Source organism: Equus asinus, chromosome 12, assembly GCF_041296235.1.
Source record: "Equus asinus isolate D_3611 breed Donkey chromosome 12, EquAss-T2T_v2, whole genome shotgun sequence".
NCBI classification, from domain to species: domain Eukaryota; kingdom Metazoa; phylum Chordata; class Mammalia; order Perissodactyla; family Equidae; genus Equus; species Equus asinus.
The window spans coordinates 18,624,380-18,652,146 of NC_091801.1; the positions used below are offsets into that span (position 1 = coordinate 18,624,380).

Below are 27,767 nucleotides of genomic sequence, written 5' to 3' on the forward strand. Positions count from 1 at the left end.
TGTATTACTTAGGGTCTTCATACTTGAATGTTTCGTATTCTAAATTATATTTCTTGTCTCTGTAAATATCACTTATCCTAGGAGATAATAGAATGTGAAGTGTTTTGAAGGGGAAATAATCTGTTCTTTGGGAAAAGTCTGGATTCATGCCGTTTGGCTAAATATCCTAATAATAAATATGAACCTAATTTGTAATTGAAAAAGAAAGGAAATAATTCGGTCACTTTAAGATCTCCACTGTACAGCCATTTAAGTATTTGAGCAAGCTGTACTTTGCTGTGTAAAAGTTTTGCATGAGACTATAGGCATAAATCCTGTAATATACTTTTTCTGTATGGTCTGAAAAAAAAGAGTAAAAAACTGTTACCTCAGGTGTGAAACTGAAGGATGTTGACTCTTTCGATCTGTAAGATAGCTGTAGTATCTCTGACCTATATTTACATAAAGGAAAGGGCTCATTTAGTGTTGTGACTTTAAATAGTTTTAGATCCCACTGGGGGTTTTGATGACATAATTTACAGGCAATACCAAAATTGTATATTTATTATGAACATGTATTTGATTTTTAATGTATTGTCATTAATTTTAGTTTTTAAAGCCAGTTCTACCCTTAAAAATAAACTTTTAAAAATGTCATGCAGAAGCTAGAAGGTCTGTTTAAGTAGTAGTGGATTCAGGTGTTTACAGTTGCGGCCTGCAACTACACTAAACTGAGAAGATAAAAAGCCAGCTCTTGAACTGGAAGATGTTTTTCAGTGAGGTGTGTTTGTCTGTAGGAAGCACTTTTACTGTTTTGTTTCCAGCAAAATGGATGTTATGGGTGAAAGAGTACTGAAATATGGGAACTGATTTTTTTAATCAGCTTGTCATTAACTGGCAATATTGTTTTGGGATAGCAAGTAAACTGTGTATCCCAGTTTTTCATCTTTTAAGATAAGGGGTTTGGATTTTATGGTCTGTAAGGTAACTTCCAGCTTTAATATATATCCTATTTTGAACTCTTTTGTAATCATTTCTCGTTAAAAATATACACACACTAATGGAATAAAATAGAAATGTTTTCACGTTGTTTTTGCTTATGGGTAGCTAGGTAGAACTCCCTTCAGTAGTTATTTCAGTTTTGCTATTAATAATGGTCACATGAAGTGAAATTTGTCGTACTGTAATGATGCTAGTTTGCAGTCCCAATTAGGAAATAAAATATTCACGTATGCAGTACATCATATCAACCACTAGGTGGCCTGATTTCACTTTATTAAATCAACCTGGTATGTTTTCATACCTTGAATTCGATTGGACTTAAAATATGCACAATTACCCTAAAGTATAATAAAGACGTATTTTTTGGTTATGACAAAAATTTCAGACGATGTGGTTTGTGATTTAAAATATAATCGAGTTAAAGTGATTTTTATTAGAGGAAATTTTATAGAACTACTGATATTTCTCTAATTTCACACCAGTAGTTTCTTTTCAAATAAAAATAAATTTAAAAAAATTCTCATTCTTCCTTTGGCTACTTCATTTTACTCTTTTTAGGCTGTATGATTGGTGTCCTTTAAAACTGAACTTCTCTCGAATGTTTTATCTTAATATTGTTGTGTGAATAGTTTGTATATTTTTTCGCAGAGTTATGACTGTCACATCCGTTAGCTTACAGCCCAGTGTAAAGTTACTCTTAACCATTCTCCTTGTCTAATGAGCCATAGTATTTGTGTGTGTGTGTGTGTGTGTGTGTATGTATGTGTGCGTGTGTGTGCTTCATTTTACTGTTTCATAATCACCCTGATCACTTTGTTCATTCATAATCTACAAAACCCTTTCCATGTGAATGTAGTACTTAGGTAATGTATTAGACAGTTATAGAATAAATATTTCCTTTGATTTAAAAAACAAAACTGATGCAGTGTTTCTGGAAACGAAGTCCTGGAAGGAGATTCAGAGACTAAATTCCTCTTCTTTTTTTGCTTTGTGACTGGAGAAATAATTTCGCCTATTTTTGCTGTCTTCTAGATTAGTCACCCAGGCTAGAAATGGTTTATTTATTTACATGGAGGAGCTGATTTTATTTCATTATTGCATATTACCAGCATTGATTGCTACAGTAGAGTAATGCTAAAAGATGATATAAAGAGCAGAAAAATAGAGCAGATTTGTTTTAATGGTGTCTAACCGTTATTAAGCGGTGGGACCTTTTCATTGTTAAATGGTGAGAGTGGACTATTGATGAGCTTTCTTGTGGGGTTTTATCTTTTCCCTTTTTTCTTGGCAAATTGTAGGTGTTCTCAGGCATTTTTCTTTTGTAGCTAATGATGTTGATCTTTTTCTGTCACACTTATTTAAAAGTTATATCATCCTTTCAACAATCACTTAAATAATATAGAAATAGCTTAATGTTAAAACCAAGAACTAGCTAGGTAGATAGACTCTAGGAAAGCCTCAGTGGTGGAGAGATGATTCTAAGAATTCTACTTTAATCCTCTCTCATACTCACCCACTCAAAAAACCCAGCTTCCTGAACATTGACTGGGCTTTGTAACTCTATGTGAAACTCATGACCTGCTGATGCAAAACAGAGAATGAAACCTCATGTAGAAATAGAAATTTCTCACAAATCAAGTATGTGGTTAAAAAAGAAGGCGGAATTTTAGAGTTAAAATGAACAAGTTTTCAGGAAAATTACTTCTTGGAAACTAGTCTTTTGACCAAAGTAACATTTTTGGACTCATGTCCTTAACTTAAAATATTTTGGTAAAAACCTTAAGGTGAATTTTGTACAGATTAGATGTATATTTTTTTGTGAATACTCAAGATTTATATGGGCAAGTCCCCAAGTTAAAAATTGTTTTGATCTAGAAATAACCTAATTTTTAAAACAGTTTCAAATATGCTGTTGTGGTAGCTGTTGCGATCTGAGAGGAGAGAAGAAAAGTGGGGAACCTGTGAAAAGCATGTCTGAGGGCTGTTTGGAGTGGCAGGAAGTGGTAATGTTTCTGGGGACAGTTCTGGGAAAGATTAGGCAATATTAATAGACACCCCAAAGAACCCCTTCTGTACTGAATATTTTTTATGTTTATTTCAGCAGGTTCTGCTTCTTATATTCTACCACTTGGAGGTGCATTTGGATTTTGAAAGTCTCTTTTAACAAATGGGAATGCCTTTCACTTCCTCCTAGAGGTATTTTCATCTGTTAAAAAAAGTGTTTTCTTTTTCATATCTATTTGTGGTCAGCTGTATTGAGGGAGGTGAAAGTTTTGATTGGGTTGGAAGGGAGTGAGGTGGTTTTGGAATACAGAGTACTTGGAAAAGTAAGGAAGATCATTCATTAATTTTATATATATTTGGCAGGTACTGTGTTTGGTGCTGAGAGGTGAACATATTAGACATGATCTTGGCACTCCTGATCATACTACTTGGTTGGGAAGGATGGCAAGTGGGATAAGCATTAAGAAGGAAGGGTGGATGCCCTGAGTACATACAAATTGAACAGAAAGCTTCAGTGTGGTTTGATCTGATTTAGTAGTTTTCTTGGAAATTTGTGAAGTCATTGGATCCTGAACCTTCTCCAATTTTAACAATTTAATCGTGGCCTATCAGGTGATTTTTCTGATAGCTGAAGATGGCTGCAAATAACAGGTATTTTCTTTAATTAAATCTGTGTTTTTATTTTCTGCATAGTTTAATGAAACAAGCATATATGGAAGTAGGACTGGCAAATTACTGTTACAAGTAGACACTAGCTTTTGGGGAGAGCATTGAAATAGTGAAGTGCATTGAACTAAAGAGACAGTAGATAAATATCATAGTTGGGGGAATAGGGGATCTGGGTGTCTTGCTTGGTCAGATATGAGGAATTTTGGTCGATGGAATTGACAAATTGAGGGAAATTAGAAGTTCCTGCAAAGGGTTTGTAGACAGTACATATTAAATCTAGGCCTTCATTTTTCAGTGTTGTAAGATTGAAATCATATGTAGATATTAGGAATTACCCACATGTTCTTAAATATATTATGGTCAGGTTAAATGCTTGCTTTGATTTCAAATTGTACTTGAGGTTTGTCTTTGGTATCTTCTAGTTTCTCGTTATCCTCTTCCCTGTTTTTCCAGTATGTTGTAGTACTGTGGTTAAGTAGTGGGTTTTGGAGTTCAACCATGCTATATTTGGTGTAACTGTGGGCAAGAAGTTCCTTTCTAAGTCAAAGTTTCCTATTCTGTAAAATGGGAATAATACTAGTCCCCTCAGGTTATTGTGGAGTTTTAAGAGAGAAATTTCATAGACTGCCACAATGTCTTGTACTTAGAAAGTTTAAATGAATATTAGCTTATGTTATTTTCAGATGCTCATGACTTTGTTCAGTCCTCGGGCTACTCAAAATTCTCTAATTCAGTTTATCATAAGGGCCTGCCCTCTTTCCTGGGCCTTTGTGCTCTCATGACTTTAACTGTTCTCTTTATGCTGGTGATTGTCAAAACTGGGTCCACCCACACTTCTTACCTGAGCAGAAAGATCGTGTACCCACTTGTCTTCTAGATCTGCTTTGCCCAAAAGAGAGCCACTAACCACATATGGCTGCTGAACTCTTGAAATGTGCCTAGTCTGAATTGTGATGTACTGTTAACTGTAATGACTTTAGTACAAAAAAAGTAATGTAAAATATTCCATGATTATGTTGATTATGTGTTGAAATGATAAACTTTTTGAAATATTGAGTTAAATGATATTTATTGTTAGAATTAATTTCACGTGTTTCTATTTTTTTTTTTAATGTGGCTACTAGGAAATTACGTGTGGCTTGCATTATATTTCTTTGGGCAGTGTTGTTCTATGTATATCCACCTGTATATTTCTCAAGTGCCTTGAAATCAGCTAGTCCAAAACTGCTTACTCTCTTTGTTCCCTTCTCCCTCCCAAAGTTCTGTTTCTCCTTCTTCTGTTCCTTGTCTCAGTGAATAGCTCTACTTAATGCTCCCAAAGCTAGAAATTTTGTAGTCATCCTTGATTCGTTCTCCCATGTCTCTTATATCCATCAGTTGTAAAATCCTTTTGTTTCTGCCTTTTTAATATCTCTCAGTTTCATGTGCTTCTTTCTGTTGCCACTGTCATTACCTTAGTTTATTCTTTTATGGTTTCTTGATTTTTGTCACATTTAGATCTCTTCTAGTAAAAGATATAAAAAGTAGAATTCTACCCTGTTTCTTATAGTACTATTATGGTTTCATTTTAAGAAATGTAAAATATTTGCTTCATCTGATTTTTTTTTTATTTTAAAGTAGAACTTGAGCTTTGTTTTTCAAAATAGCTATGCAGTGTCTTACCATTTATTGAAAAGTCCATCTTTATCCCGTTGATTTGATATGTTACTGTTAGAATTTACCAAATTCCCTTATGGGTTTTCTTTTTTTCTGAATGCTCTGTTCCAGTGATCTGTGTGTTTGCTCACGTGCCAGTACCGTTCTGTTTTGTTCGTTGTTTCTCTGCAGTATATTTTGATATTGGGTAGTGCGGATTCTCCTGTTATTATTTTTGTAGAACTTTCCCAGCTATTATTGCTTGTTTATTTCTCCAAGTGAACTGTAGAATCAACCTGTCTAATTCTCTCTGAAAATCTATTGGTATTTTTATTCACTTAACTTAAATTTACGAATTAATTTAGGGAGAATGATGGACATCTGTGGTTTCCGTTTGTTCAAGTCTTCTGTGTCTCACAATAGTGCTTTGTCGTTTACTATACCTTGCTCTTGTACATTCAAGTTATTTCTACATATTTTAACTTTTTCTGTTGGTATTCTTAATGGATCATTTCTTCCGTTGTCTCTTTTAACTGGCTGTGTTTTGTATTTTACCATTACCATTGTCAGGCTCTAATAGTTTCTTACTTGGTTTATTGTGAAAGATTACTAATTGGTCTTCCCTCCTCCATTTCTCCACACTCCTGCCAGTGATTTTTCTGAAACACAAGATATTTGTCTTTCACTCCCTTACTTAAAGTCCTTTAACTCTTTAGGATAAAGATCAAATAAATAATAAATGTCAAACTCCTTAACATGACAAAAAAGGTTATCATTTGGCCCCCGGTGGCATACGCAGCCTCATCTCTCTGGTGTCAGTCAGAGCTATAGCTCCTCCCTGTTGTAAGACTCTTAATTTTTTTATACTTTGAATAATCTCATTGATATATGTCTTTTAGTCTGAGTGGCTTCTTTATATCTGTATACACAGATTCAATGATTGAATTCACAAATTTAAATTAAATTCTTGATTTCATGATTGTGTTTTTTCAGTGAGGATGAGGATGATGACCTTCAGTATGCTGATCATGATTATGAAGTACCACAACAAAAAGGATTGAAGAAACTCTGGAACAGAGTAAAATGGACAAGAGATGAGGTATAAGGTTTACTAATTTCATACTTATATTTACATATTGATTAATAATATTGTAGATATGAAAACTATTTAAAAACAAAACGTGAGAAAAGTTATCCATCAGCTAACTTGCACGTTATTTTTCTTCAACCAGACACATGAAGGGCAGGTTGATGTTGAGACTGACAGAAACTAGTAAATGGGAGAACCTGTATTATAATGTCTTCAGTCTGTCTAAAAATGGCCACCAGATATGACATTAAAGAATTGGAGAGTTATCTCTCTTCAAGGATAGAAGAACAGAGTGGGGGAAAGCTTTCTAATTTTCGTACCTGTTTTAATAGGATGATAAGTTAAAGAAGTTGGTTGAACAACATGGAACTGATGATTGGACTCTAATTGCTAGTCATCTACAAGTAAGTGAAACATTATATTTCTTACATGAGTGATTTAGGCCATTGGGTTAAATTTACTGTTTTTCAAAAATGTGTCTACATTATTTTAGATTTAGGTTTCCTTCCTAAAAACATCTCTTGTTCTGGTCTTCCTGTAGTTGCCAGTGGCTTAGAAAGTCTGATTTTCTAGTAGGCAGTCTATCCAGGGGCCTAAAGAAGATTACGAATCTAAAACAAAAATGATATTAAGTTTAAGTAAGGCTTTATAAATATTTGCTGATAAATGTTAAATCATTTTGAGAGAAGTTAAATATATTGAAATATTTTGATAGCTAATAAAATTAGAAAAAGTGTGTTGAAAAGTTTGTCATAAAATGCTTACATTTTAAAGTGTCACTGATTTTTTTAAAAAAATTATACTTGCTGTTCACCATACTACTATTCACATACTGTTCATTAGCATGTAATTTTATAATTTACGAAGTATTTTCACATATACTCTTATTTGTTCCTACTACATTGTAGGTTGTGAGGCAAAATATTCATATTTGAATTTCTGTTTTGGCTACTTTGGGTTTCAGAAGCCATGTTACCTATGTTCTTTCTATATTGTTATGATGCCTTTCAACATAACCTGAAATTTGAGACCAAATAATGAAAAGAGCATAAGTTTTGGAGTCAGTCTGAATTGTGTTTAAATGTCAACTCTAATGGTTGTTTGGTTTTAGAAAAATTACTTAACCTCTTTGATCTTCAGCTTCCTTGTCTATAATATGTAAATAATAGTACTTGTTTTTGTAGCATTGTTGTGAGACTTAGAAATAACATATAGGATGTTTGGCATGGTTCCTGACATCTAGCAGCTGTCCAATAAATGGAAGCTAAATTAGAAAAGTTATTTACATTAGATTTATCAGTTTAATGTCAGTGGTTTAACAGCAATTGAAGTGAGCAGAGAAATGCTACAAGGACATTCAGGAATAACTTGATTATTTTGAAGAAAGTGATAGCCTTAAAATGGATCAGCATTGATGTACAGAAGCCATAAATGAAGAAGCTAAGTTTGAACAAAAATAATTTGAAGTCCATCAGGCACAAAGACAGAGATATTAGTAAACAAAGTATTTGTATCTATCCCTTTATATACTTCTAAATTATCTGTAATCCTGTATATGAACTAATATCCTTGTAAACTGTGAATGACTAGTGAGAAGTTAACTATTATTTATTGTTATTATTGTTACCATCATCATTGTAATACATAGGAGTTACTAGGTTATGAATTGACTAAAGTAAGACTTGATTTATTAATCATTTTTGGAGTTTGAGATGTTTCTACATAAAGTTTTCTTATCTTGGTAAAGTGAATTTTCCTTTTAAGATTCAACACAAATAATTTAACTGATATGTAATGAACATCTTCCATATAGATATAATTAGTTTTTTCTTGATAACTTGGGGATCATCATTTATGAACATCCTTTCAATACTGTGCAGTAGTCTAGTCATGCTTTTAGGGTTTTTTTAATTAGGTAGAGTTATGTGCTGCTGTGCTGTATGAATCCAGACTGCTGTGCTGAGTTCTTATATCTACTTTGTATAGTTTTCTGCCTACTCCCTTTTATTTCCCAATCTTAGATACGCTTCTTTATGTCAGTGTCTGTGCTTGGCTCCTTGCTGTGTTATGAGGCGTAGTGTAGAGACACCTACTTTAATTTCAAATATATATTGTTTTTATTTGTAGTTTAAGCTCTGCCAACAACTTTAGTTAAAAGAAGAATTGGGACACAGGCATGTAAAATAAATATTGCATGTTTAAAGAATGCTATTGAATACATTATTCTTAAAGACTTTTTTCTTGAGGTGGTGAGAGATAAGTTTGGGCTGATTTGCTTTCTGGAAGACAATTGTTCAATAACAAAGCCATCTCTTCTTTCAGAATCGTTCTGATTTTCAGTGCCAGCATCGATGGCAGAAAGTTTTAAATCCAGAATTGATAAAGGGTCCCTGGACTAAAGAAGAAGATCAGAGGGTAATGTGTTCATATTCTTTATTTTCACTGTGTAGGTGGACTAGCTTTTTTTCTTTCTAATACATTGTCTTGACCCATAAAGTATATGTTTAAATCACTTTGATTCTTTCCTCTGGGTGCTGCTTGCATTAGAATTGAAAGTTGAGTGTCTTGGCATGTAGTTTTTGATGACTTGAATAAAACCAAGTATAATATCTATAGCCTTTTCTTTCTGAGAGTTTGGTTTGCAGAAGGAAAGAATACTGTCAGCTTAGTCACCTTGTTTAGAGCTTGGGTTAGCAACATTTAGGGTATAGTTTCTTGTTGAAAATTAACATTTTAAAAATAATTTAATTTAATTTTTTATTTTATCTGATAACATGATATATAAGAAAGGCATTCTTAACTTTCCCTCTTGACCTATAATGAGCCTTAAAATAAGATAGATATCAGTGTGTCATATTTCCAGAGGGTTGGATGATTTAAAAACCAAGGTAATTCTTTGTGTTACAAAAGTCTGAGAAGAATGGGAGAGTTTCTGTCCTCCACTCGTAATTGCCCTTTAGTTCATGTTCTTTATGGCATCAAAATTGTTACTGTAGTTGGCGAATTAGAGCATTCTTATTGTCACTCAAAGCAAAAAAGGAAAACAGTTACTTCTTTAAGCTCAGAGCTGATATAATTTACTTGATAGCCAATGATAACTTTTAAAATGTGTGATCTGTATCCTTTCAGTTTGAGAAAGAAAGAAATGAAAAGACAGTAACTCTGTAGATCCTTCTTGGTTCCAAACTGATTTATTTGGCTTTCAGCTGAAGCTTTTTTTTTTTAATTTTTTTTTGTGAGGAAGATTGGCCCGGGGCAAACATCTGTTGCCAATCTTCCTCTATTTTATGTGTAATGCCACCACAGCCGGGCTTGACGAACAGTGCTAGGTCTGCTCCTGGGATCTGAACCCCCGCAAACTCCCGGCCGCCAAAGCGGAGCATGCAGACTTAACCACTCTGCCACTGGGCCAGCCCCTGAAGCTTTTTTCTTAAAGATGTGAAAATAGAAAATGCATAAGTCTCAACATTTTTACTGTTACTTTAAATTAATTTTGTATGAAAACAATTGAACTTAACAAGTCACTTTATTAGCACCTTGTATTTTAGCTAAGTTTTGGGTCAGTTTTTGAACTTGGCAAATACTGAAGGGTTTATTGGTAAAATTGTTTTTTGAAAGTTTTAGTTATGGTTTGGATTTAATACATTAAAAAAATCGTATTCTTGAGTTGTGTTTTAAAATTCTGGCAAGGTAGTGCTTTTTTAAACTTTGTTTTTCTGTTTCTTAGGTTATTGAATTAGTTCAGAAATATGGGCCAAAAAGATGGTCTTTAATTGCAAAACATTTAAAAGGAAGAATAGGCAAGCAGTGTAGAGAAAGATGGCACAATCATCTAAATCCTGAGGTAAAGAAATCTTCCTGGACAGAAGAGGAGGACAGGATCATCTATGAAGCACATAAGCGGTTGGGAAATCGTTGGGCAGAAATTGCCAAACTACTTCCTGGAAGGTGCTTATATAAATGTATATACATTTTTCTGTACTTAAACTTGATCTTTATTATATTACTATTAAATATATTTGCAAGTACCCCATGACTTTTATTTGTAATTAAGATTTAGACTGCATAATACAAGCAACCCTTTGGGACTATTTGTTATAAATTCTGTGGTAAGGGATGTAATTGCTTTTTTAATGAAATATTTTGTAGCAGTAATTTTTGCAATAAAATGATAGACCTTTAGATTACCAACATTTAATGCACTTCCCAAATCATGTTTACATATCAGTGCCGGTCAGGTAGACATTCTTGTACAAACTCAGTTGGAGTGGAATTTAAACCGAAGAGATTTCTTTTGTATTGGAATCTGTGCATAAGACCCAGAGAATAACAAATACACTGGCTGAAATAAACTGCTATGAAAGTGCATTAGAGAAAATTCTCTTCTTAATGAATTATGATATGATTCAAATCATGAGAGTAGTGTATTATATCTGTGTGGCTAAAATACAGAATTCCCCTCAGGCAGTGATGTGCTAAGTACACTGTACATTGCACTGGTTCAAATGTTTCGTGATCATCTGTAGTGCAGTAGACCAACCACCTTGGGAAAATCCATACTTCACTCAGAAGATATGTGTTTGTTTTTTTACTTCTGTAATCTCTATCTGTATGGTACTTCCTAGTTTATAAAGTGCATTTACATATATTCTTAATTAATCTTCATATACTTGTGAAATATACAGAGCAAACATAGCTATCTTTGTTTTATAGATAAGGGACTTAAAACATAATGTTAAGTTTTTTACTCAAGTTACTGAAACTGGTCTGGGAACTTCTGATGTTTTCAGTCTCATACATCTTTTTACTGTCCATAGAACCTAACTTAGTGCCTTAACATAAAGTAGGTTCTCAGTAAATGTTTGTATATTTTATGATGGATGGAATTTACTCTACAAGAAGCTGTAGATTGAAGATTTACGTTTCTATAAAGGGAACTTAGGTAAAAAGGGAGACAATGAATTCTTTCTTCCATAGATATTTTGTCCTTTGAAGTGAAAAAGAATGCTGGGATTCTGTAGTTCGTGGTTTGCTTTTCATGACCATGTTTGTTCCTGGCTTCAAGGCCTTTGTCCTCTCTATGCCCTCTATCTGGAATGTTCTTTTTTCTATTCTCGTATGGCTGGTTCATTCTTGCCATTCAGATCTTAGCTTCACTGTCACCTCACAGAGGCCATCCTGGACTACCTAATCAAAATTACGCTGGTTTCTCTTTTCTTATCCTACTTTAATGATCTGCACTGCACTGACATTTTTCTTCTTTATTTTTTTGTTTTTCTGTTCTTCCCTCCTTCCCTGCTGCCACATTTCCAATGAGAATGTAAGTTCTATGAGAGCCTTTCTTTGTCTTATTTGCTTCTGTATCTCCAGTGCTTAGAACTGTGCCTGACATGTAGACATACAGTTTATCTTTTTAATTTAAAAAGTATCTAATTTCAGCATTTGTAAAAATTTGTTTTAAGCACTTTGTACACTTTGTATTAAAATTTGTGGAATCCTCTTTTTCTTTTTAAATTATACACTCTCATTTCTTAGGACTGATAATTCTATCAAAAACCATTGGAATTCTACTATGCGAAGAAAAGTGGAACAGGAGGGCTACTTACAAGATGGAATAAAATCAGAACGATCTTCATCTAAACTTCAACACAAACCTTGTGCGACTATGGACCATTTGCAAACCCAGAATCAGTTTTACATACCTGTTCAGGCACATACTTTTAATACCTTTATTATTTTTGAAATTTCTTTAGTTTGTTATATTGGAAGGTGTTTGGTTTCTTAATAGAACAAATACAATGTATATTAAGGGGAATAGATATTTAAATTTCCAAATGAAAAAAATATGCCATAACTAGCTGTAAAGCCATTAGTGGAGGTTTATCTCTACTTGTTTTGCTTGATAAATATTTGGGGAACAACTCATTAACATGTTTCCTTTTGTATGTAATTTTTATATTATCTAGTTAAGAAACTTAGTATGTATGTTTCCTAATACTATCATTCTTTGAATCTTTATTTGTGATTCAAAGCTAATGGTCATCTGTGCTTTAACATCTATTGTAGTTTTAAAAAAAATTGTGTAATTGTAGTATTGCTTATCTCTAAGAGGTAAGTGTATATAAAATGGTTTAAAGGAGGAAATAGTAGAAAACCATTCAAGCCATCATTTTGGGGTGTGTGGTAAATAATTGGTTCTTTGATGGCATTCAACTTTGCTTTTCTCCCTAATAACCAATTAGTTGAGTAACTTCAGTCTTTGTTTAGACAATTTCCTTAGAGTGGATGTTACCCAAGTTGTAATAGGGCAAGCTCTGTTTTCCTTACCATGCATTTTCCTACCTGCAAGAAGTTAGTTTAGGAGTTTTCATAATGTTTGTTTTACATTTCCCTGTCTATCTGTCTGTCATGCCATTTTTCATGTTGAGCAGTTCTTGGTTCTTGCCATATAAAATGTAAAGATTAAGTCAGGACTTAATAGTGTCTATCAAAAGATAAAATTTGGCTAAGTGTTAAAAATTTGTGGTTAGTATGCCTCAGATTTGATTTTATTCAATTAAATGGACATTTTTTAAAGACGTAATTTTAAAAGAAGCACTTAAAAAAAGTAATGACATCTTAATTTACAAATAGGAAAACATGTGAAGACAGTATATGTAATTTTCTGCTGATACTCAATACCTTAAAGTTTTTGTTGTCTGTTTCTTTACGTTTTTCTTTAGAGTCCTAGATTTCAGTAGCATAAACTGAAACATTCTGCTTGTATCTTAGAAAGGTTATCATTTAAATTTATTTTTTTAACTCATAGAAAGATAATTTTTAAAATTATTTGGGGCCAAAGGAGTATTTAACAGTCTGAATCAAAATATATTGGAAAGATAAGGATATTTCTTGTACTCTAAGAATTGTTTAATTCTTGAAAGATTTATGTTTTCATAGTTAAGTTCATTTAAACTGCCAAAAAGATAATTCTAGTTTTGACTTGAAAGAAAAAAATGGATTGGTTTGAAATAGTATTGCAGATTTTAATGAAAAGTTGAGGAAGATAAGTTTCTAATTCATTGGAGTTATCAAGTTGAGCAATAACTGATATTACCAAGTATTGTGAAAATTAAGTTCTATGCTAGAAGTTCTGTGTAATGATTCTGCATTGTAGTGATTTAAATAGGCCATTATGGAAAAAAGACAATTTCATATTTATACTTACTAGATTTAAAAATTTTTAAAACTGCCTTCTCTCATATTTCTTCTCACCACTGCACACAGAATTTATATGCAACTTCAGTGTTCTTCTTACAGATACTTTAGAAAAGAAGTAGAATAATTCTTTAGTCTGTTGTCAGAGTATTAAAAAGTACATGAGTGATTCTGATTGTTTTTCTAAGACAAATAATAGAAGACGACTCTGTTTACGTATCTTTCTACCCAGAGATTGGCATGGGTGGTGCTAGGGGTAGGAGATAGGAATACTGAAAAACTTGCTTTAGTCTCCATCTTTCTGAGTGCTTCATATAGACTAGCCCCTTCCTCTGAAAGACAGGAACACAATTACTTTGTTTTCTCCGGGAGATAGAGCAATCCTTCTAATAGTAAACTTAAAAAAATATTTGGTGGATATTATAGGTAATAGATGGACTGCTTGGCTGATAAATCTAGGCCAAGTAATTCTAATGTTTCATCTAGGAGAATATAGTTCTTTCCTAAGTGTTAAGATGTTTAATCAGTAGATTCTAAGAGACGTAGTTATTAGATAAACTGTTGTAGGTATGAATATTTAAAGTTAACAGATGCTCAGTTTTTATTGTTGATGTTTTATCAAGAGTTTTTGTGCTTTGCCTCAGATTTTAAAAATTTAGCTAGTGTTATTTGTACAATATTAATGTTTTAATTACTTTTTAGATCCCGGGCTATCAGTATGTGTCACCTGAAGGCAATTGTGTAGAACATGTTCAGACTTCTTCTGGCTTTATTCAGGTAAATTTTTATTTATAACAGAAACAAAACAAAAGAAATGCTTTCAAACATATATTTGAAAGTCTAATAGTGTCTGTTTCTTCATCTATAAAACTAGAACAAAAACAATACTATGTGTTCTACTTACTTTGAGTGCTATAATATTAGAGGAGAAAGTTTATAAGTGGGTTTGAGAAATATAAACTGTACAAATGTAAGGTGGCTGGCAACACCAGTTAGGTGGTCCTTTCCTTTTTGCAACTTAAAGCATTCAGGTTGTGATTGCACATATTAGTTCAAACATAGTCCAGACGTAAATTTTTAAATTGATATAGATGATACAATATTTTTTTTTGTGCATTTGAATTTCCCAAATCTTTTCTGTTAAGTTGAAAATAGTTATCAGCACTTTTTTAGATACCAGAGGAATTGTCATGTTGAGTACTTGGGATTTAGTAGTATTAAGCTTTACTAGTGAAAAATAGATTTTATTCTGTGTAGAAGAAAATAAAAATTAGAGCACTAATAATAATAAAACAATTATGTAAGTAGCCTGTTTAATTTTTAGCAACCCTTTGTTGATGAAGATCCTGATAAGGAAAAAAAAATAAAGGAACTTGAGTTGCTTCTTATGTCAGCTGAGAATGAAGTTAGAAGAAAGCGAGTTTCATCGGTAAGAAATAAGCTTCAGTGTTTAGATTTTATTGTTAGGATCCGTTATATGCTTAAATGCTTTTATAATGTTCATCAGCATTGACTTTCATATGGCAACAGGTGGAAAGCATATTCAGTATGACTTCAGATTTTAATATGGGCTGAAAATAGTTTCTCTAATTTGCAGCTTTGAGGTTGCCTGATTTTGATTATGCATCTCTGCGTATATTTTACAATATCTTCATTAAATGCTTCTTGAGTCAAAATGTCAAGCAGACTTAAAGTATCATCTTTGATACACATATTTGTAAAAATGATGTATGGGTTAGATTAGGCTTTGGTTTTATTTTAGACATTCCTTGTAATGATGGTTTTAATAGAAAAAAAATAAAGCTTAAAAAATAAAGAATCAAATAGATGTGTAGAGCTTTATGTACTCCAAAATTATGTTTATTCTGTCTTTGAAATTTTTTTCTGTTTACTATGTTTACAATGTGAATTCAAATTCAGTAAGTTGGAAAAAGTAATAACATTAAAAATATGAGGAAAGGGAACATTTAGATTTTATGCTCTCTAGAGAAATTTCTATATGGATGTTGGGTTTTGGTTACAAGGTGTGAAAACTATTGTCTGAGATTTGGTTGATGATAACAACTAGGAGTATTCAATTAGGATAAATGATAATCATTCTAGCTAAGTTAAATAGCCTATGTTAGATGGATTAAAAGAGAAAAAAAATTTATACTTAATTGACAGTTTAAAAAGTTTAATTTCCTGAGACTTTTTACGTTTAGGAAAGAATTTTTCTTGGTTTGGGGCTGAATGAGGGGACAGTACATTTAGAGTGATTGGAAACTAATACCAAATTACTAAATAGAGTAACCTGAGATTTTGAAATAGTATTATGAGGCAACTAGTGATGTCTTTATGCTGTTTAAGAAAGTATTAATAAAAGTGACATCTGTTAATTGTAATAGATGAGATATATACCATAGGAAAAGTACTTTTTGTTTTGAAACTGCAAAAATCATGGGAAATAGGAAGATCTGAAGTGTACTTAAAGTTAATTTAGGTTGTATTAAAAAGATACAAATAAATAGTTATGGTTAGAGAGTCCACATCTATAGGTAATTATATCATGTTTAAACCGTTTTTTATTTTTTTGATAGTAGTCTATCATTTTTAATTTAACAAGAAAATATAAGTAGCTAAAAGAAGTGGAATTTTGCATTAGAAAGAGAGAAAGTTATTAATTTTTCTTTTAGAACTTGCTATCTCATAAAGATCTAGTTGAATAAAGAGATTGGAGATTCTAGATTCTAGAGGAAACTTGCTGCACCCAGTAGAACAGACTCCATACACATATAAAGTATTTATTCTTAACAGTTACGTGATAGTGATGACTGCCGTTTTACTGAGTATTCATTCTGTTCCACTCTTGTAGATGTGTTATGTGTATTCTTGGTAATCCTTATATTAATTCTGTGAAGTAGGTAGTTTATTGTTAGGGATTCAGATTCAGGTGTGTATGATTCCAACCATATGGCTTTTCCAGTGGGCACAGCAACCTCTCTCTGAATCTGTTTCCCAGCTGCAAAATCAATTGAAATGCATATGGTTTAGAAGCTGTCTTTAGAAAGTGATTGTAAACTCCGTGGTAATGAAGTAAGATTAATTTCTTTTATTTTTAGGAAACTTTAAAACAGATGGAACTTGTTTTGCAACAATGTTGAAAACTTGTTTTTTCACCTTAGTTAACTTGAAACTTAGCATTTTGTTATTGTGAATCTCTAGCACATTCTAGCAATTTTTAATAGTAACAGGTACCATTTACTGGGTGTTTCCTATGGACTTGGCAATGTGCTCTCTAAAATAGGGTAGTTACTAGCCACATTTAATTTTAAATAAAATTTAAAAATCTAGCTCTTGGGGTGCACTAGCCACATTTGGGTTGCTCATATGGCTAGTGGCTCCCATATTGAGCAGCTTCAGATGTAGAACATTTTTATCACCTCAGAAAGTTCTGTTGGACAGTGCTACACATTTACGTATTGTTTCTTTTTTCTCCAGTTTTACCGAGATATAATTAACTTACAGCACCGTATAAGGTGTACAGCATAATGATTTGATGTATTTTTGTTGTGAGATAGTTACCACAATAAGTATAGTTAACAGCCATTGTCTCCCATAGGTAGCAAAAAGAAAAAAACAAAAAGAGAAAAAAACCTTTTTCCTTGTGCTAAGTACTCTTAGGATCTACTCTGTTAACAACTCTCAGATTACGTATTGTTTCTTAATCGTGACTCTTCAAGGTCTCTTTTCTTGTTTTGTTTTTTTTTTTAAGATTTTATATTTTGGGGACCGGCTGTGTGGCTAAGTGGTTAAGTTCGCGCGCTCCGCTGCGGCGGCCCAGGGTTTGGATCCTGGGCGCGGACGTGGCACCGCTCGTCAGGCCACGTTGAAGCGGCGTCCCACGTCCCACAACTAGAAGGACCTGCAACTAAGATGTACAACTGTGTACAGGGTGGGGTTTGGGGAGATAAAGCAGAAAAAAAAAAAATTTTATTTTTCCTTTTTCTCCCCAAAGCCCCCTGGTACATAGTTGTGTATTTTTAGTTGTGGGTCCTCGTTGTGGCATGTGGGATGCCACCTCAACATGGCTTGAAGAGCTGTGCCATGTCCGCACCCAGGATTTGAACTGGTGAAACCCTGGGCTGCTGAAGCGGAGCTCACGAACTTAACCACTCGGCCACGGGGCCGGCCCCCTCTTTCCTTGTTTTTTATTATGAGACCATAGGAACCTAGACTGAAAAGATAAGTAAATTGCCCAATGGACGTCTCTAGAGAGAGAAAGAAAAATGACACAGTTGCTGACTTCAAAGGGTTTACTCTGCAGTGGGGACACAAACAAGAAACAGAATATAGTATGATAAAATAAGTCACAAAGTTTTATGGGAGCACATGGGAGAGTTGCCTCATTGAGATTTAGGTAGTCAGGGAAGGGTTCCTGGAAGAAGTCCTGTTTGAGCTCAGTCTTGAAAGACAGGTGCTGACAGTAGTTGAATTAGGACATTAGTATAAATGGAACAGGCAAAAGTGTATAATCAGATGGAGTACTTTACAGTATTTGGACTGTATCTTAAGTGAGGAATAGGGGTTTTCCCTGGTCTGTAGGTTGGGGAGCATTCTAGATAAAGGGACCAGCAGTACATGCAAAGGCACTCCAGGGTAAAAGACTAACTCCTCAGGGAATTGCAGATACTATAGTTGGGAATTCCTGGGAGGAGGGCTTGAGAGTGGAAGTGTTGGGAGATGAAGTGTGAAAGGTAGAGGCCAGATTCTGGGAGTTTGCACTTTACATTTTAGATTGCTAAAACATTAGATTGTTTTATCTCACTATGACTTTATGAATTAAAAAAAATTTTAGTTAGGAAAAAGAAATATAGTGAAGATATGAGGTTTAGTCAAAGAAATTTTATATCAGTTTTGAGGAAAGACAGTATATTTGCTACTATACTTCTAGCTGAAATGTTGTGAAGTATGTTGTTCTAGAAAAAACTCTTAAAATCCAAATTTATGCTTAGGTTGAGAATGACAAGTAATATTCAAATTTCTTTTGTACTTTTAGCAGCCTGGAAGCTTTTCTAGCTGGTCTGGTAGTTTCCTCATGGATGATAGCATGTCTAATACTCTAAATAGCCTCGAGGAGCACACTAGTGAGTTTTACAGTACGGATGAAAATCAGACTGTGTCTGCTCAGCAGAATTCACCCACAAAGTTCCTGACTGTAGAGGCAAATGCTGTGCTGTCCTCTCTACAGACCATCCCAGAATTTGCAGAGACTCTAGAGCTTATTGAATCTGTAAGTTTGAAATTGTGAGATTATCCAAAGCTCAATTTTAGTTACATCATTTCATGTTCAGAAACTCAGTTTGATGGACACTGACCAGTTTTACGTTAAGCATTACTTTGTATGTTATGCTAAATTTTGTTCTGATATGTTGCAGTGACTTCTGGCAAAGAAAAAAAAAAAAGTATATATATATATATACACACACATACACACATATATCTTTCTCAAGTATGTACCTTGTATAGAATTTTTAAAAATTAAAAATTTAACAGTTCATTTTTTTGTTATACAACTTGTGTATGAGAGAGAGTTGAAAACTAGAGAAAACTATAAAGAAGAAAATTAAAATTCTCCATAAACCCAGAGTTAATAATTTGAGGTATTTTCTCTTAGGCTGTTTTCTATACATATAAAACACACATATTCATATATTTTTAAACCCAAATATATACTTATGTATTTTGTTTGTGGATTTTTTTTCCACATTATATCATGAGCATGTCTTTGTTAATTTTTTTAAACTTGAATTTTAATTCTATCATATGGACATAACAAAATTTATTTACCCAATGTACTATCATTGTTGGACATTTAGGTGGTGTCCAGTTTTTCAGTATTACAAATTACAGAATGTATTATGTAAAGCTTTGTGCAAAATCGTGATTATGTTTTTAGGTTAAATTGAATTTCTAGATCAAAGTGTTTGATCATTTTGAAGATGTTCCATACACGTCACCAAATTCCATAAAATTTGATAGTATTTTTCTGATGTGGAATAGAGGATGAAGTTTTATGATGAATTGTACTCTTTGATAATAACTTAAAATAATTTGTTCCTTTTATTTAAAATACTTTGACATTAAGCATCAGCTACCGAATTAGGTGAAATATTATTTTGTGATGTTCCAAACTGGAGTTGCAGTAAAACCATAATCTGTTCCTTTCAAATGGTCTTGCTTAAAAACAAGATAAAGAAGGAAAGCCTATTTCTACTGATAAAAATGAGTGGTTAATTAACTGTGGAAATCATCATCCTGTGTTCAAGATTAGATTTAACTAGGATATAGCATTGACTTTAGTTGAGAATTTAATTTATTGCAGGATCCTGTAGCATGGAGTGATGTTACCAGTTTTGATCTTTCTGATGCTGCTGCTTCTCCTGTCAAGTCCACCCCAGTTAAACTAATGCGAATTCAACACAACGAAGGAGCCATGGAATGTCAATTTAACGTCAGTCTTGTGCTTGAAGGGAAAAAAAATGGTTGTAACAGTGCAGACAGTGAAGCCGTTCCTGTAACATCCCCAAATGTGGCCAAGTTTAGCACTCCACCAACCATCCTCAGAAAGAAGAGAAGAATGCGAGTGGGTCAGTCCCTAGGCAGCGAACTTAGTGATGGCTCATTCAATGATGGCGGTAATACAGCACTAAAACACACACCGGTGAAAACACTACCATTTTCTCCTTCACAGGTAGTTGTGTGGTTTTGTTTATGTTTCCAAATGTTAATGAGCTAGATTAGATCATTAATATTCTTACTAGCAGTTCGTTGCTTTGATATCACATAAAAATGGATAATATATTTAAATGTATACATGAGAGTGCTAAGATCTGATAAATCAGAATGTATCTCACAAAGTGTAGTAGTTGCATATAGTATCTTACAATTTTTAGAACTAAAAGGGATGTTTTAGATATGTAGTTCCACGTCTTTATGGGACTTAGCAGGAAACAGGCCCAGAAAGGTAAAATGATTTGCCTAAAGTTATCTAACGGCAGAGCTGAGACTGAGGTCCAGATTCCTGACTAACTCTTCAGCAGATATGAAGTACATATCTATAGATAGCTGCTAACTGTAAGACTTTCATGTGACAGAAGGTTTTCTGGGAATGTCAGGAACCACCTGCTTCCTCCTGTAGTTATGCACCTGGGCGGCAGATATTTATATTAGGTCAAACTGTACGTCTTATTTTATAATAGTATCTTGCTTTCTTTTTTTTCTTTTTGCTGAGAAAGATTTGCCCTGAGCTAACATCTGTTGCTAATCTTCCTCTTTTTGCTTGAGGAAGATCTGCCCTGATCTAACATATGTGCCAGTCTTCCTCTATTTTGTATGTGGGTCGCTGCCACAGCATGGCTCCTGACAAATGGTGTAGGTCAGGTCCATGCCTGGGAACCAAACCCGGGCCGCCAAAGCGGAGCATGCATTACTTAACCACTAGGCCACGGGGCTGGGCTCATAATACTGTCTTTCTTAATGAACACTGTGTTCCAGGCTGCTAAACACTTTTCTTACAGCATCTCAGTTAATCCTCTTTCAAAAAACCATAGGAGGTTGGCAGAATGAAATTCAGAAGTTAAGCAATTTGTCCAAGGTCAGTTAGTAAGAGGTGGAGCTGGTATTTGCTTGAAAGTGTCTTGACAGAGGTTAAAAAGTTTTATGGGGTCCCAGCCCTGGTGGCCTAGTGGTTAAGTCTGGTGCACTCTGCTTCAGCGGCCCAGGTTTGGTTCCCAGGCATGGGCCTACACCACTCATCTGTCAGTGGCCATGTGTGGCAGTGGCTCACATTACAAAAAGAAGAAGATTGATAGTGGATATTAGCTCAGGGCCAATCTTCCTCAGCAAAAATAAAAAATAAGTTTTATGGGAGAAGGAAATTTAATGGACAAATAAACTTGGAGGATGCTGGGATATTATTGGAGCTATTTTCACTCTGGGAAGATGGGGAGGGTCTGGCAGTACACAACCACTGTATTCTCTGAAAATTGTGTCCTCAAGCTTCAGGGGATGCCATTTACATAGTCTGCAGTGTGCATAGTGAACCCCCTCCCTGACCCCAGCCCTCAGAGTTACAAAGCATCCTGAGGAAGGGGAAACTGACTTGGGCACATTAGCAATTTTCTATTTTTGGAGTTTTGCACACTAGTAATTTTTGTTGAAGTGTAAATTCCAGGTGGAAAGTGGCCGAGAAGGTGAGGCATGATTATAAAGACCTTATATCCCATGGCAGAAAGCTCGGATTTTATCCTATAATTAATAGGTGTCACTGCAGGGTTTTAAGAGTACTGACTGCTAGTCTTAGGGCTAAGTATATTATAGCACATATTAGGAGCCACAAGTGATAGAGCTAGAATTCATTTCCGGTTATATGTAGCCTTGAAGCAATTTCCACTTCTTACAACTGCTTCTAATCTGTTGGCTACAAAAATAAATTAGTATTTCACACTTGTATGTAAGTTAAGATCCAATGAGTAAATTGTGTCATTCGGAAAATGGACTCCGTGATACCAAGTTTGGCTGTTCAAAGGTTCTGAGCTATGTTCTAAATAGGCAAATTTACCAGAAAGCTGCATTTCTTATCAGCAAAGCATTATTATTATATTCTGAATTCAAACTATTCTCATAGAAAAGGATACTTAAGATTGTTTATTAATAAAATAATAAAACATTTTTTTCAGTTATACTGTTGTAGAAAAGTGTTACATTTAAAACAGCAGCTGTTTATGGTTTGTATAGATTCCTATTTAATAATATACTATTCTAAAATTTTTGCTGTGTTTTGTAACTTGAATATTTGTTAAACTACTATTTCTTGAATGCCTTTTATGTGCTGAAAACTCTTCTAAGAGCTGGGGAGGCAGCAATGAACAAAACAAAAATTCATGCCCTCATGGAGCTTAATTTTCATGGACTGGACTGTAAATGTAGTATTATTGATGATCCTTTCCTAAGAGGAATGGGAAAGTAATTTGAAAATCTTAGCAGTTTAATATTTGTGTAGGAATTTTGACGTTCTGGAATTGTTTTTAAACTTTTTTTTTTTAGTTTTTCAACACATGCCCTGGAAATGAACAAATTAATATAGAAAATCCTTCATTTACATCAACCCCTATTTGTGGGCAGAAAGTTCTCATTACAGCTCCTCTTCATAAAGAAACAACCCCCAAAGATCAAAAGGAAAATGTAGGGTAAGTAGGTATTAAATAATTGTGTTAGAGAAAATGGGAAGCATAATTTCAGGGGCAGATGAGCTTTTTGTCCATTTATACATATATCATAATCCCTATTCATATGGAACATAAGAATTTTTTAAAAAATCATGATTTATCCCCAGGAGACTGAAAACTAGATAAATGTAGTGTAAAACTTTGATCTCAAGCAAAATATCATTTTTAGTCCTTTTTTCTACATTAGTCCTTTTTTCTATTTTAAGATCATTGATTAGAATAAGAATTAGTTTAGGCAGGCATACTTTAAAATAGTCTTGGAATGTTTAATAAAGCATGCGTATATGCAAGAAAAATTTAGGATGTGATTTTATCATGGCTTTGCTTTCTTAATTCGTATGAAGTCAAATTTTGACTATAATACAAATATTTAAATGATTGGATAGGTTCAGAACACCTACTATTAGAAGGTCTATACTGGGTACCACACCAAGAACTCCTACGCCTTTTAAAAATGCACTTGCTGCTCAGGAGAAAAAATATGGACCTCTTAAAATTGTGGTATGTATACTCTTTTCTTTTTAAGAATTTTCCTAATCTTAGTAAAATGCGAATTTTGATTTTTATCCTTGATTTTTAACATTTTAAAAAAGATGTTCACTGAGACTGATAAAAAATTTTATACTTTGGTTTATGAGTTTGAATTTATGTTAATCTTTTTCCTTGACTTGTGTAAATAAACCTTTACTTGGCTTATTTTGAATTCTTATTCTCTTTATATTAATATCATCTAGAGAAATCAAATCAAATGTCAACAGAACCCTTTTCTTAATACTAAAGTCCACCTTGTAGTAGTTTCAATAGTGGATACCTGCAGTAGAATAAAATAATTGTAATATTTTGATATACATAAGCACTTTCCTTATAATATTTATGAAACTGATTCATCAGTATACCTCTTTAAAGCTCAGTTTCCTCTTCTATTCAATGGAGATCATAAAACACATCCCAAAGGGTTATTTGTGAAGATAAAAGAGGTAATAGAAATAAAGGGACTGGTACTAAGTTTCAAGTAGTACTGTATGTGCTCAGTTGCTACTATTATTATTTTAATAATAGTGGTAGCAAGAGTAGTTCATGAGTGGAGGTGGGTGGTGTTATCTGTGGTTTCATATATATTGTCAACCTTGAAGTACCTTAAATGAGCCATGGGCATTCTCATTCTAGGCAGATATAGATTTATGACAAGTTAGGTTATTAGAAATAAACGTTGATTTTTAAAATATTGGTCGCTTATAATGTTGATCACTTTAATTCTGTTCTTCTATTTTTAGTCACATTTTGGGTAGATTCATTAATAACTTCGCTTGATTTAATCAATTTTCTACCAAAAGGCATGTCACACTCTAAAATCTTCAGGTCTTTTCCTTTTCTTTGAAATACTGTTTTATAGGGAACATAGTAGGATTGATCGAGTCTTTTTGACAATTATATTCTCTGTAGAGCGCTCTAGAATTTTTATGTATGCATAGATACATAACAAAAGTGAGATCACACTTTATGTACTATTTTGTAGTCTTTTTAAATTTAATTATGTTAATGAATATATATTTATCCCATAGTTTTTAATGTTTGTATAATATTCCATTGTATGGAATTACCTAATTGATTTAAGTAATATGTTTCAGTATTTTGCTATTCATTTTTAAGATTCGTCATTCATTCAACAAATATTGAGTGCCTAATAGGTGCCAGGCACTGGGCTAGGCTTTGGGGATGTAATTGAACACGTCAGGTATGGTTCCTGCCCTCATAGGAATGTAGAGCCTGATTGGGAGTTAGGCAAATAAACAATGATTGGAAGACATTTAAAAATTCTGTAGTGCCTCAGGGTCATTTGGTCAACATGTAAGTTGAATAAAAAGCATCATTTTAATATTAGTGCATGAGAAATTAGGTTTAAAGTGACCTAGAATTCCTGTCAGTTCATATTTGGGAAGAATTTACCCATTGCAAAAACAGATCATTTTCATCAACAACTTAAGAAAAAAGGAAGATGATGATTTAGTAATTAACATTTCTAAAATGTCATATAGACTCCTACATTTCTTTGCGGCAAACTGACTTTTCATTCTTCCTGCTCCTCCTCCAGTTTACTGAGTACCTGCTATATGCTGACCACTTAGCTTTCTGGTGTATCTTACTGTGAGTCAAATGCACTTCTCAGAGATTGCCTTAAATATCTGTTGCCTTCTTAATAAACATTGATTCTTCTAATGTTTATTGAAAGTTACTTAAAAGACTAAAATCCATGGAATAGTCCTTTAAATATAAACCCATTAATTTTGGTAGTATCAAACCTGAGAAGTATTAAATGCAGCAGTTCTTCTTTTTGTCACATTAAGACAATTAAGAGAATAATTCTTGGTGGTGAATGACTTCTGTATCTTAGCCACTTCTCTAGGGCATTTGTATTCTTAAGGGGTGGGGGAACAGATTCTAGATTTCTTTTTAAGAACACCTAATGTGTGTTCTTTATGAAATGTAATCCTTAAAACAAAAGCTCTTGGAACAATGAACAGAAATATTGACATAATTCCTGCATGTCTCAGGCTGTAAATAAGAGCACTTTTAAATTCTATTTCCATTTTTAAAGTTTTTGTAAGTGCTGTGAAATATCATTTATATATGAAAGCTATTCTCCCTGGCTTCATTGACTGAGAACATGAGCTGCTGGTCATCATGTGCTGCCAGTTTGTTCTTTTATTTAGTGGAGCTTTGATGATGATTATGATGATGATGATGATTTTGCTGAGGAAGATTAACCCTGAGCTGACATCTATTGCCAATCTTCCTCTTTTTTTTGCTTGAGGAAGATTAGCCCTGAGCTAACATCTGTGCCAGTCTTTCTCTACTTTATATGTGGGTTGCCACCACAGCATAACTGATGAGCAGTGTAGATCCGTGCCCAGGATCCAAATGCGTGAACCCAGGCAGCTGGAGTGGAGCATTCCAAGCTTAACCACAAGGCCATGGGGCTGGCCCCTGATTACCTTCTTTTTTTTTTTTTAAAGCAGATCTTGGTTATGGTAGGTGTTAAGTTTGGTGTAATTAAATTTTTTTTTCTGAGGTCTACAGTATGCTTAGCTATTTGATAGAAAGCTAGATGAATAATATTTTGAGACTATTTTATTATTCAGCCTACACTCGAGTATCTTTCTGTATCCTGCCCTCCCACACTCCGTGCTCACATAGACATGCACCCTCCTGTACTCCAACCAACACTCACACACACGCTTCTTGAACAGCGTTCTCAGCTCTAAGCTTAAGGCTAGGTGTATAAAGATGCATATAAAGAGGAAAAAGATGTGATTGCTGCTATTAAGTAGCTCACACATTTAGTGGTAAGAGAAGCATGTTAACTAGTAATTGCACACTATATAATAAGCACAGTAAAAGTAGAAGGAGAGCTAGTTCTACAGTTCCTATTTTCCTATTTTTATATAAAGATATTTGGGGATTAATTTCTTTCTTTTCTGTTTAATTCTGAGGATTCTGATTGAAGCAGGAACTACAAGTTCCCCAAAACGATGATTTTTGTTTCATAGCCTAAAGTGAAGAAAGTGCTACACTTGATTCAGTGCTTGCAATGTGCAATATTATTTTTGCCATAAATCTGATTAGTTAATTAATTTATTCAACTTAGGTATCTATAGAGACTGGGAGAAAATTATGCCAATAATGAAAAAGTATAAAAGATGGGTTTCTATATATGGGGAGGAAAAGGAATTGCTATAAAAGACTTTCTAAAAACCCTTCTAAAAACAATTTAGTCACAGCCACTTGCCTTCTTGGAAGAAGATATTCGGGAAGTGTTAAAAGAAGAAACTGGAACAGACATATTCCTCAAAGAGGAAGATGAACCTGCTTGCAAAAGCTGTAAACAAGAGGTGATCCTTTAATATTATTGTTAATAAAAGTCTTATTGTGTCCAAGTGACTTTCCCATAACGTTTCTATTGTAAATCATTCATTCTAGCATACTGCTTCTGTGAAGAAAGTCAGAAAATCACTGGTTTTAGATAACTGGGAAAAAGAAGAACCAGGTACTCAACTATTGACTGAAGACATTTCAGACATGCAGGTGTGTAAAGAATTTTTTTTGACTAAAATGGTTGTTTTAAGTCCTAGTGGTTCTTGTTTCTTACTCATTGTGTGGTCAGTTCATTAGAAATTCATAGAAAGTTTCCTTTAGTAGTATTCTGCTTAATTCAGAGAGAAACTATTAACTATAGAAAATATTTTATTTACTTCCTTGCTTTTTGTATTCGTTTTGTTTTGAGAGGAGTTGGCTCTCTTAAGTATGATGTCAAAAAATGGTAGTTCTCAAGACTTTAAATTTCAGTATTTATCTTTGGTTCATTTATGAAATATTTAATTTTACTACATACTAGAAGTTTCATCAGAGCCAAAAGCTTTCTTGGAGGGAAACGAACAGGGCTTCCACTACCACTTACTCAGTAGTCCTTCTATTCGTCTCCATTTTTGAATTAGTTATTTTATTTTACTCTTTCTTTTTTCTCTCTTAGTCAGAAAATATATTTACAACATCTTTATTAATGATACCATTATTGGAAATACACGACAATAGGTGCAACTTGACTCCTGAAAAACAAGATATAAATTCAACCAACAAAACATATACACTTAATAAAAAGAAACCAAACCCTAACACTTCCAAAGTTGTCACATTGGAAAAGAATCTTCAGGTATGAATTTATAAATTTCTTTTAGTGATTTTTGTTGTGGTTTATTCAATTATCACTTTGGGCTTACTGATTACAAATTATACTTTTTCTTTTTAAATTTGAAATCGACAGTAACAGTAACTAAAAATTCACCATTATTTTGTCATTCAAACTACATTTGGGTTTTTGAGAGACTCATTCATCAGAACACATATAAACTGAACAATTGGAGTTG

General features: G+C 33.5%; 1 protein-coding gene across 6 annotated transcripts in view; it reads left to right on the top strand.

Annotated features, from left to right (window-relative positions):
• The window catches only part of MYBL1 (MYB proto-oncogene like 1), a 34,286-nt gene that overhangs the window by 2,562 nt on the left and 3,957 nt on the right, over positions 1-27,767 (top strand). Inside the window, exons 1-15 of one of the 6 annotated variants that reach the window (XM_070481141.1) lie at positions 3,488-3,636; positions 6,283-6,388; positions 6,712-6,783; positions 8,702-8,794; positions 10,107-10,327; positions 11,915-12,089; positions 14,279-14,353; positions 14,901-15,005; positions 18,615-18,848; positions 19,941-20,309; positions 22,664-22,806; positions 23,232-23,346; positions 26,619-26,735; positions 26,824-26,928; positions 27,374-27,553. In XM_070481141.1, the coding sequence (XP_070337242.1) occupies positions 3,620-3,636; positions 6,283-6,388; positions 6,712-6,783; positions 8,702-8,794; positions 10,107-10,327; positions 11,915-12,089; positions 14,279-14,353; positions 14,901-15,005; positions 18,615-18,848; positions 19,941-20,309; positions 22,664-22,806; positions 23,232-23,346; positions 26,619-26,735; positions 26,824-26,928; positions 27,374-27,553 (2,127 nt within the window). In that variant the 5' untranslated portion in view covers positions 3,488-3,619. Of the gene's footprint in view, positions 1-3,487; positions 3,637-6,282; positions 6,389-6,711; positions 6,784-8,701; positions 8,795-10,106; positions 10,328-11,914; positions 12,090-14,278; positions 14,354-14,900; positions 15,006-18,614; positions 18,849-19,940; positions 20,310-22,663; positions 22,807-23,231; positions 23,347-26,618; positions 26,736-26,823; positions 26,929-27,373; positions 27,554-27,767 lie in introns of those variants that run through there. The other 5 variants (XM_014838511.3, XM_070481142.1, XM_014838514.3 and 2 more) reach the window with 5 other exon arrangements.